The 10,348-nt window shown below is 46.4% G+C and overlaps 1 protein-coding gene across 1 annotated transcript in view; it reads right to left on the reverse strand.

Annotated features, from left to right (window-relative positions):
- The window catches only part of SCNN1D (sodium channel epithelial 1 delta subunit), a 21,799-nt gene extending 11,862 nt beyond the window's left edge, over positions 1-9,937 (reverse strand). Inside the window, exons 1-3 of the mRNA XM_019541586.1 lie at positions 9,611-9,937; positions 7,383-7,641; positions 6,463-6,656 (exon numbers count right to left, since the gene is read on the reverse strand). Of these exons, the coding sequence (XP_019397131.1) occupies positions 6,463-6,656; positions 7,383-7,641; positions 9,611-9,933 (776 nt within the window). The 5' untranslated portion in view covers positions 9,934-9,937. The remainder of the gene's footprint in view (positions 1-6,462; positions 6,657-7,382; positions 7,642-9,610) is intronic.
- Between the last annotated feature and the right edge of the window lie 411 nt (positions 9,938-10,348).

A 10,348-nucleotide genomic window follows, 5' to 3' on the forward strand; every position in this document is an offset into this window, starting at 1 on the left:
TCTGGGCCAGCTGACTTGAATACGTCCAACCCCTCCAGAAGCTCCCTAACTAAATCCTTGCTAACCTGTGGCCCAGGTGTGCCTCCCCCGGGGCCCGAGGGGGGCCCAGCAGGGAGGTGGCTGTTCTGGTCCCTACTTAAGAAGACGGAGGCAAAGAAATCATTAAACACGTTAGCTTTGCCGTCTGGTGTGACGACCAAGTTTCCCATCACGTCCTGCAAGGGCCCCACGTTACCCGGGACCGTCTGTCACAAGGGTCCTGCTAAACTGGACCCCCCCCCCATGCAAACATAATAAAAAGATGACTCCTGGCCCAAGCAGTTTACAATCCAGATAGAGTTACTGCCTTTCTATATTACTTTCACACTCACAAGGTAGTTTGATGCTAATTGATTATTCAGAGCACTCATAAGTAATAGGGATACTTCAGTCTCCATCTTATAACTAAGTACATTAATATTGTTGAGAACAATTCAAATGGTGATAACCGTTCTTGTATTTCTAGGGCACTTGTCATCAGAAGATCTCCAAACCTTGACAATGCTTGGAAAGCATCATGCCCATGGTCAGAAGGGGAAACTGAGTCACATGAGGATCAACTTGCACAGTATAACACAGTGAGTGGCAAAAACAAGAACAGAACTGAGGAGTCCTGACTTCTTTCGTTGCTGTGACCACTGGACGTGCTGCTTTCAAAGGTCAGCACTGATTAGGCATGTTTAGCTGAAACTTAAACCAATGCTTTAAAGCAGTGGTTTTCAACCTGTGGCCCATGGACCCCTGGAGGTCTGCAGACTGTTTAAGGGGTTCATGAAAGCTGACTATGATCAGTCAGAAGTATGTGAATACCCACACTTACAATTCAAAGGGGTCTGCACCCCCACTGAATTTTTTTAGGGGTTCATAAATGGAAAAAAAGTTTGTAAACAACTGCTTTAAAGGTTTAGGCTGCCTTAAATATCCTTCTTCTGCCATAAAGATGTTCCAAGTAATGGTGCCTTGTATGATACCTTGCCGAGCAATGCTGAGTGGGGTCTCTCTGCTATTTAGGGTCTCTTTGACCTCACGCAGTGTGGCTGCATATGACAGTTTTCATACGTGCAAAGAAGCTTCAGCTGGGTTGCAAGCGTTGGCTGCATTGTAATCGTGACTTGGGACCAAAATCAAATCAACTTATTACTACCAATCCTGAGTTTCAGCCCTTGAGCTCTGGTCCGTTGCAAGGTATAAGTACTTCGACAGCAGTTAAGCAAACGTTTCCTGGCTCTACCATGTTTGTGCACAATGTTTTGCAGCTCAAGCACATTTACTTAGTGGAATTAGGCTGAAGCGAGTGCATGCTAGCATCTACCTCTTTGGTTGCATGAAAGAAATGCTAAGGAAATATATCTAGAGGACACTAGTAGGGGACCATACAATTATTCCCCTTCCCTGAATGGCCCAGGGCAACAGGACAGTTTTAGAGAGATTCTGGTTTGGATTTATGCCGTTCTAGGCTTTGTGCAGGGTTGTGTTCCTTTACCATTAACATAGCTGATCCAGTTCACAATTCGAACATCTTTACTTCAGGGTCCTGGCATTGTCTAATAGTGATACCACAGAACTGAACATCAGGCAACCTGGCCTCTGCTTCTGATAGCTCCTGATTTGCTGTGTGGCCTTGTTGGATTCACTGAAGCTCTTTGTGCCTCTCTGTTCCCTCACTCTAAACCAGGGACAAGGTTGCAAACCCCTTTGGTAAAGCACTTTGAAAGCCTTAGGTGTAAGGTACAACTAGTCAATGCTTGAGGCACCTCTGTATAAATCATAGAGAAAATCAAGATTGGAAGGGACCTCAGGAGGTCACATCTAGTCCAACCCCCTGCTCAAAGTAAGACTATCCCCAACTAGATCATCCCAGCCAGGGCTTTGTCTAGCCAGGTCTTAAAAACTTCCAGGGATGAAGAGTTCATCACCTCTCTGGGTAACGTGTTCCAGTGCTTTACCACCCTCCTAGTGAGAGGGGTTAGATATTAGGAAAAACTAACGTCCCTTGCTGCAACTTGTGACCATTGCTCCTTCTTCTGCTGTCTGCCCCCACTGAGAACAGCCCAGCTCCGTCCTCTTTCGAACCCCCCTCCAGGTAGTTGAAGGCTGCTATTAAATCCCCCTCAGTCTCCTCTTCTGCAGACTAAATATGCCCAGCTCCCTCGGCCCCTCTTCAGAAGTCATGTCCCCCAGCCCCCAAACCATTTCATAGCCCTCTGCTGGACTCTCTCCAATTTGTCCACATCTTTTCTGTAGTGGGGAGTTCAAAACTGAAGTCAGGACTTCAGATGTAGCTTCACCAGTGCAGGATAGAGGGGAATAACCACTTCCCTCGATCTGCTGGCGACGCTCCTACTAACGCAGCCCAGTAGCCATTAGCCTTCTTGGCAACAAGGGCACACTGCTGGCTCATATTCAGCTTATTGTCCACTGTCACCCCCAGGTCCTTTTCTGCAGAGCTGCTGCTTAGCCAGTCGGTCCCCAGCCTGCCCCGGTGCACGGGATTGTTCTGTCCTAACTGCAGGACTTTGTACTTGCCGTTATTGAATGCATCTGCTCCCCTAAAACTGCCCTGTGTAAACACTTTAACATAAGATTTCATAAAGAAGCGGGGGGTAGTGGGTTAAACACTGTTAAGCTTTTAGCTCATTGGCCAGGAATTTTTCTTCTCTGTCTCAAGCCTGAAATGTGATTTCAGTATGCTCCATACTCTGGGATGTACGCCTCCTGTTCTGCCGAGGAACGCGCGTATCGCCCCACAGAGAGGCACAGAGTTGCTCCTTGGCGGAGGCAGGAGAAGTTATTTTTACCAGGCATGGACAGATTTGCATTAGTTGTTCTGGATTATCCTTGGTTTTCTTTGCAGCCCTTCGATTCAAGCATCAGCGGAGGTCACATGGCACAGGGAGAAGAGTCCCTGTTACTGTAACCTTCACATGTACAGGGTTTATATTCATTTTATGCCATGTTTGGGAGGTAAGCTAATGGAACTGGAGACCCGGTGTCTCACAAGCTGCATGCTTCCAGGGTGATGGTGCAGTACAGTCCCTACAGGGCCACCCACAGCCCATGGAAGGCAACATTGGCTATGGAAATCGCATTGCTTTTCCAAAACCGTGCAGCAAAAGTGCCCTTCAGAGTGCTGGTCTGTTCCCAAGGGTGGCTCTATGCCTGGCCAGACAAAACTGCCCACGTGACGGGCGTTGACACTGAGGATCCGTCTGCGTGGGCTTCATACTAGCTGCATTGTGGTGAGCACTTTGTTGCTCATTCATGATAAATACCATATTGGTATTGTGGCCCTGCTCCCCATCAAAAAAATGACTGCTATCTTCATTAACAAGGAAGTTCCAGCTCAAACTAATTGGAATCCACCTGCCTTTTTTGTTTCTTTTTATACTTAAGCCCCCCAGTAGTCTGGGGCTCCAGGGGCACAGTTTGAGACCCACCACTGCTGCGTTCCCGAGTAGCAGGGCCCACCCTTTCTTCATTAGGCCGTTCTAGCCAGCTGAAAACCTGCCCTGCTGTTTCTGCTCCACTGAAGCAGAGCTTTCATAAGTGTGCTTGTGCCTCCCCAGTTGCATCTTGATGATCTTGGGGAGATCAGACTTGGAGTTGTATTGATGCAGCTTTGGCAACCCACATCTTTCCAACACAAGCAGAAACTGGATCTTCTCTGACTCCAGCAGCATGTGACGGCAAGAGAAGAACTTGTGCCAGCCAGCTTTAATTAAAGTAGCAGGCATTTGCTCCTGTTTTGGACCTCGCTAGTTTTGCTCTGACATCAACTGCACTTTTTGCAGTGCTGCAGAAGAACATTTAAGCTTGTAGTAAAAAAAGCCAAAAACCTGGAAACAAGTCATGAAAGACTAGCCCAAATCCACTGAGACAGAAAATAAGTATGATGCTGCATTGTCGTCTTAATGCTGAAGGAAGGGGACTTTAACTGCTGTTGAATACACCAAATATGATCCTTCCCCTTTTCTACTTTGCTCCCTTCTTTCATCAATGCATTTATTAGCTACAGCAAAATAAATATTTGTCCACTCTATGTGCTGTTCATCAAGGAGAAGGCACGGAGTCCTCCAAACACACTCCAAACAGTGCCAATCAAAAGGATTAATCCTCACAATTTAATACCACCACCAGTGCTAGCTTTCCCTTCTATACTGCTGTATCAGGGGCCTGGCCTTTTCTGCTGAGGCATCCCACTGTCACATATCTTAACCAGATGAAAGGGTAATGTGCAGCTTTCCTTGCGTCATGTAAAGCAGATAATTTAACTAGTTGCAGCTGAGTTTGAAAAAGTGGGCTGGAGACTCATGAGCACAGAGGAGGTTCTGCCAGGGAAAAGCCAGGATTAGCTAAGCTGAGATCTGTCTCATTGCTGTGATGAGTTATCACAGTACAGCCAATCCCAAGGAAGGGTTGTATCTGGACTGCCCACAGAGTTGGATCCTTCCTTGGGTTGACGTCAGTGGAGCGATGCCAATTTGCAACAGCTAAGGATCTGCCCTGGAGTGTGTGCAGTTTTTAGGAGGAAGAAGACAACACCCACTGCTTGCACATGCTTTTATCCACAATCAGAAGAGCATGTGATAGGTATTTGTTCCTATTGCTACACAACCCTATTGAAAGAGAGGTGTGTACTAAGATTCACATTTTCAATGGACGGGCTTTGCCCAGAGGGCACAAGGCAGATTGATGGGGAATTGGGACTGCAGTTGAGGAGTTGGCTTCCAGCTCTGTGCTCTGTCCACTGGACCAGTTTAAACCGTGAGAAGATAATCCTCTGCTGTAGCCAGCAGGCCAGCACCATCCTCTCTCTTGCTTGTTGCTGTCTTTTAATGTGGTGAAACGTCTCTGCTCAACTCAGCCTCCCTGTTTCTACCTGCCTTGTGTGGCTCCAGCTTATTAACAGAGCCAGATGAACACAGCAACATCAAGGCAGCTGATTCATGGTGGTAATTGCAAAGCGTGCACGTGGAGGGATGTTAGGTGCAAGTGTCAGCAAGGACTTGCATCAACTTCAGAGAGCCAAAGCCATGGCTGGTTTCCCCGGGCAGGGAAAGACCTTTTGACCCTCCTGCCTAAAACTGTCCATGTGTAGGCTGCAAAGCTCCCCTCTGCTGAGGACACTAGGAAGAGAGACTGCCTTCATCTGTACCTCAGGACAACCTTTACCAGCCATTTGGCAGTCATGGGAATTGCTGCGTTGGGTCCTTTTGCTACACCCAGGCCAAGTTCCTTGTCTCTGCAGAGCTATGCATTCAAACCTGGCTCATGGACGGTCACAGGTGACCCAGGTTAAAGCCTTTTGTAGGTGTGGGGGGCATGCTTTTCAAATCGTGCCCTTACCCAGGCAAGTCTGCTGGCAGCAGCTGGCCTGCAAGCAGCATGCTCCTATATGGCTCGACTCTGCCATCAGAAATGTGCCAGGGCAGGTGCATGGGGCGGTGGAGCAACCTTACACTTGTATGAGGTGGCAGCTGCTTCCTTCTTTGTGCCCAGGTCACTACAGGAGGAAGGAGTGAATAGATCGTGCCTGCTTGCCCCTTGTGGCCCTCCCCAGGTGGGAGAAGTGCAAGGGGTCTCTCCAGTTGCTTGTCTCAGTGAAGCAGCCTCTTCTTCCCACGCCTTTGCTCTGACCAACATGTACCAATGGTCATGGGTGATCTTACTGTAGCCCGTTACACCGCTGAGGAGTCTTGGCACCCACGCAGGACCCCTGGCTTCTTTTCTTAAAGACAACTTAGCGAGCAATACCGCAAAGGACCTTTTAGCAGCAGGAATTTGGCGCCAAGAGAGCTGACTCTGTATCACTAACAACTGCCCTTGCTGGGGCAGGGGGTTGCGCCAAGGTGTCCAGCTCACTAGAGTTACGTAAGTTTTACCTTTTTCCCTTTTAATGACATCTAAGAGAAGAACTAGGGGGGATGAACCCGGGTTAGCACCGTGTGCAGGAAACCCAGCCTGCAGAGGACAGACAAACCAGGGAGACTGGACTCCCTGTGGCTTATACTAATGATTGCCAGAACCTTTACCCACCCTGGAGGATCTTGAAGTGCTTTACAAACCGTGATTTTTAAAAAAAATCCCCTCATTTTTACAAACAAACAAGCCCCAGAGAGCACAGATCCCAGGCCTGGGATTTTCAGAAGAGTCAAAACCCCAATTCCCAGCCTGAGTAGTTTGCTCAAGGTCACAGAGGGAACTAGGAGCATGATCCAGGCTTCCTGGCATCCAGCCCTGTGCTTTAAGCCTCCCTCTTCACCACATTTCCAATATGAGCCCTCACTTATTCTGGCAGCCCATCAGGACGGATGCCAGACTTCTTTCAGCCATAAAATCGGCATCACCCTTGCAAGCTCTGGCATAATTGCAAGCTGCTTGGGCTTTGCTAATTCACTGTCAGGAGCTCTTCAGGGATTTTACCTGTTTTTACAGGGCTCCCCATCATACTGGCAGGAGTAGACCAGGTCTTCTATCTGATCTTCGTGAACAGTGATGTTGATTATCACTGGGAGCTGAGACATGATATTCATGTAGTGAAACTTGTACCACTCGAGAATGGCATCCACCCCAGACGAGTAGGTCTTGTCAAAACAGTTCTCACCTGTAGCGTTGCACTGGAGAGGAAAGAGGAGGAGAGAGGAAATGAGGCTCCAGGTGTGCAAGGTGAGGATGCGAGGGGAATTATAGCTGTGGGGCACAACATCTGTCCTGTCCAAAGATGAGCCCTGGGGAAGGTCCAGGGTATTGAGTGTGTACACACTTGGGCCCACGATGGGACCACCTCGGATATGTTCCCAATTACTGCAATTACTCCTTGGACAGAAAAGGGATGGAAGTATTCCTCTCGGTTGCTCTAACAAAAGAAAGGCTAAACTCAGTGGAGGGGCTCTATAACCAGTGAAGCACTGGCCAAGTCCTAGAAACCTCTCTCTTTTCTTGCCCAGCGTAAAACCACACTGACTGCCATGGAAGTTGGCTTGAGTACAGAGCTGCAGAACTGGTTGTGAGAATAACAAGTAAAAACATGATCTGGGCACTTCACACCACGTCATCCTCCCTTCATCACAGTTTTTGCTTCTTGTCTAGAGGAGGGCTCTAAAGATCAGCTCTGGGCACCCCCTTTCTTTTGTATTGATGAAATAATTAATGCTGCTACTGTGTTTTCTCTGCCAGAGTCGCATGTTAGTAAAGGTTTAAGGTGGGGAAGGGACCTTCAATGGACACTGTTGCTTGACTTCAGATATTTTTCTTTGGACGTTTATTGGACAGTTCAGCCAAGTTTATTGCCACACAGGTTGTGCGGTGTGGCCAACAAGGTGCTGAAGCTTTGTTACACTTACCAACCTAAAGCCCACCATGGAAATGTTCTTCTTGGACACAGGATCAATGATATACTTCCTCACCAGTGGGATGTTGCGATTCAGCTGAAAATCGGATGGACCGAAGTTGCCAGGCTCCTTTCTAGCCAAGTCCTTCACTTTGATGATTTTTTCTTCACCGTGGAATATGTTTGCTGCGGCTGAGCTGCCGTATAAACTGGCAATGGTCTCCATGGCCAAGAAGTCCAGTTCAGCCAAATTCTCACTGACTCTGGCAAACCTATGGAAGGCACAAGTGAACAGGAGTCTTGTTACCCAGATTACAGGTAACCTTGTGGATAGGCTACCGATAAGAGGCAAAAACAGGTTTACAGTCCGCCCTTGTATTTGCTTGCAACTTAAAACCTGAAAATAAGCATTTATCCCCAAGTCTGTTTGGCTGTACACAACAGCACAACACCGATTTTTACCTATACTGGCTGGGGGACTAAAGAGGTGGGGAAGAGGGTGGCGCACAGATTGGCAGCAGGTCTTTAATTTGCTGTGTTCTCCGAACTTCCCTCCAGCCTATGTCCAATGTCTATAGATGGCCTGTTCTAATAATTTTAATAAACGATCTCTGTTTGGTTTTATTTAAAAGTCTTTGCTTCACTGAAACTTTTGGAACTGGACTGAACCAGATCTCTTGTGGACTTGGAAGGTGCTAATTAGTTGGGATTTATATTCTTGAGAGAGAGGGAGGGGTTTTTTTTAAATTTCCTTTCCTTCCCCAAAGTGGAATGCTGTTTTTGTTTTGTCTTTACTTACTTCTCCAACAGGGCTGTCTTTTGTCTTTACACATTAACAAAAATATACCTATTATAGCAAAAGAACATCTAATACATTTGGCTACATTAACCATTACTACTATTTTAAGATAAAGCTATGATACAGTATGTATAGAGTACAGGTACGCCTCACTTAATGTCATCCCGGTTAATGTTGTTTTGTTATTACGTCGCTGGTCTATTAGAGAACATACTCGTTTAAAGTCGTGCAATGTTCGGTTATAACATTGTTTGGCCGCCGCCTGCTAGTAAGTAACTACTGTGATTGTAATTGGATTCGCTTAACATCATTTCAGTTAAAGTCACATTTTCCAAGAATGTGACTCTGACATTAAGCGAGGAGTAGCTGTATTTAATGTATGGTCTTCCCTTATCTCCTTGTGCTTTGTTTAATTGTGTTTGATGGTTTCCTTTGCTTGCTGACCAAATTAGTCGTCACATCTGCAAAGGTCTACACTATGGTTACTCAGAAATAGGTTTTGGGCCATCTGCTTAGCAACACTTTTTTGCAGTTTAGCCTTGGCCTCTTGAAAATGGCTAAGGCTGGCAATAGTTTGCAGTGGCCTTTTTCCTTCAGTTAGAAAAGCACATCTGTAGGAGCACCAATATACACGCAATCACTGGAAGGGACTTCAGAGCCACTGAATCCAGCCCCCTATCTTCCCAGATAAATCATCTGTCAAAGTGCATGGCTTTCTTTTAAAGCTGGAAACAGTGTTTAATCCCCTGTCCTACTTGGCCTATGGTACCTCTGCCCTGAACCAATAATTCCAACAAATGAATGATCTTACTTCCAAAATGTAGGCTCTTAAATTGAATCCCCAGAATGTGCAGTCATTTTGGACTTAGCTGCACAAACAGGCATTTCTGAAAGCAAGCTGCTTGTAGGTAACTATTATAGGCAAGTTAATTGCTGACTAAATCATTTGATAAGCACTGAATAAAAATTTGGGCTCCATCCTGTTAGCCCACTTACAATCACATTGTCTTCCATGGAAGACAATGTGATTGTGCCCATCCCTAAATTCCCACACCTAGATATCAGAAAGGCTGAAGGATTCAGCTCGCAATCAAACAACACATAGTTTCTCACTCCAGTGGCCTATAGTTCAGATATGAATGGCTTTGGATGAGATGTGTAGTTTAAGGCAAGAACACGTTTACCAATGTAGAAAATCTGTCAAGTCCAAGAAGATGCTATGGAAAGCTCCCTTACACCTGGAAGGAAAAAGATAATCCATGGCTATGCACCCGCTAGCACTCATTCCCAAACTGAGGCCAGAGTTTAACCATCTTGCAAATAAAGATGTTGTACCCTCAGGATCCCAACTAGTTCATCTTCAAATTAGGAAAAAAAAGTGGTCAGACCTTTCTTTGCAACAGTACTGAAACTGTGGCAGCCCTCGGTAAATGCCAGCCTACCTGTATGGGTTGAGATTGCAGAGAGTAATGGCTGGGAACATCTTGGGCTCTGAGTGCATTGACATGGTTGTCACAACAGGATAGGTCCAGTACTGGCTGAATAGGAGTGCAAATTGCCAGTACAGCATCCCAAAGCTGGCGAGGAAGAGCAGGGTCCAGAAAGCCGTTTTCATCTTGTTGCTGTCTGAGCACACCAGACGAATGGTGCCGTGGATGGTGGTGTTCTTGCAGAAGAACTCAAACATGTCCCTGTAGGAGTCGTAAAACTCAATGAGGCCTTCCTCCTTCTCCTCCTCCTCCTCTCTCGTCAGGTCCTGATCCATCCTCTAAGGCTGTTTCAGGTTTAAAAAAAAGCAAAAAAGCAAATAAATAAAAATATCTTAATTTGTTCATAAGAATGAACAGGTGTGGCCCATGTCTTTATATAGGGCATAGTGTAGTCAATGAGTTTCACCATTGTCTAGTGTGGAACATCTGTTTCCCGAACACGGATACCAGGAAATAGCAGCACTGTTGGAGGTTTTCGGTGCTGCCATGCAAAAGGATGGACACCCAAGTAGTTTTGACCTGCTACTGGCATTTCAGTGAGGTTATTGGGAACAACTGCAAAGTCTCTTAGCATGGGTGTGTGTGGTTGGAGTGGTGAATGTGTATAACACTGAGATAAGGGCTTGTGTTAACCAGAGTTAACACAAAAGGAAGGAAGGGAATTCCATTGTTCTAGTGAATATTACTTGG

Source organism: Crocodylus porosus, unplaced genomic scaffold (assembly GCF_001723895.1).
Source record: "Crocodylus porosus isolate Cpor-Errol unplaced genomic scaffold, CroPor_comp1, whole genome shotgun sequence".
NCBI lineage: Eukaryota > Metazoa > Chordata > Crocodylia > Crocodylidae > Crocodylus > Crocodylus porosus.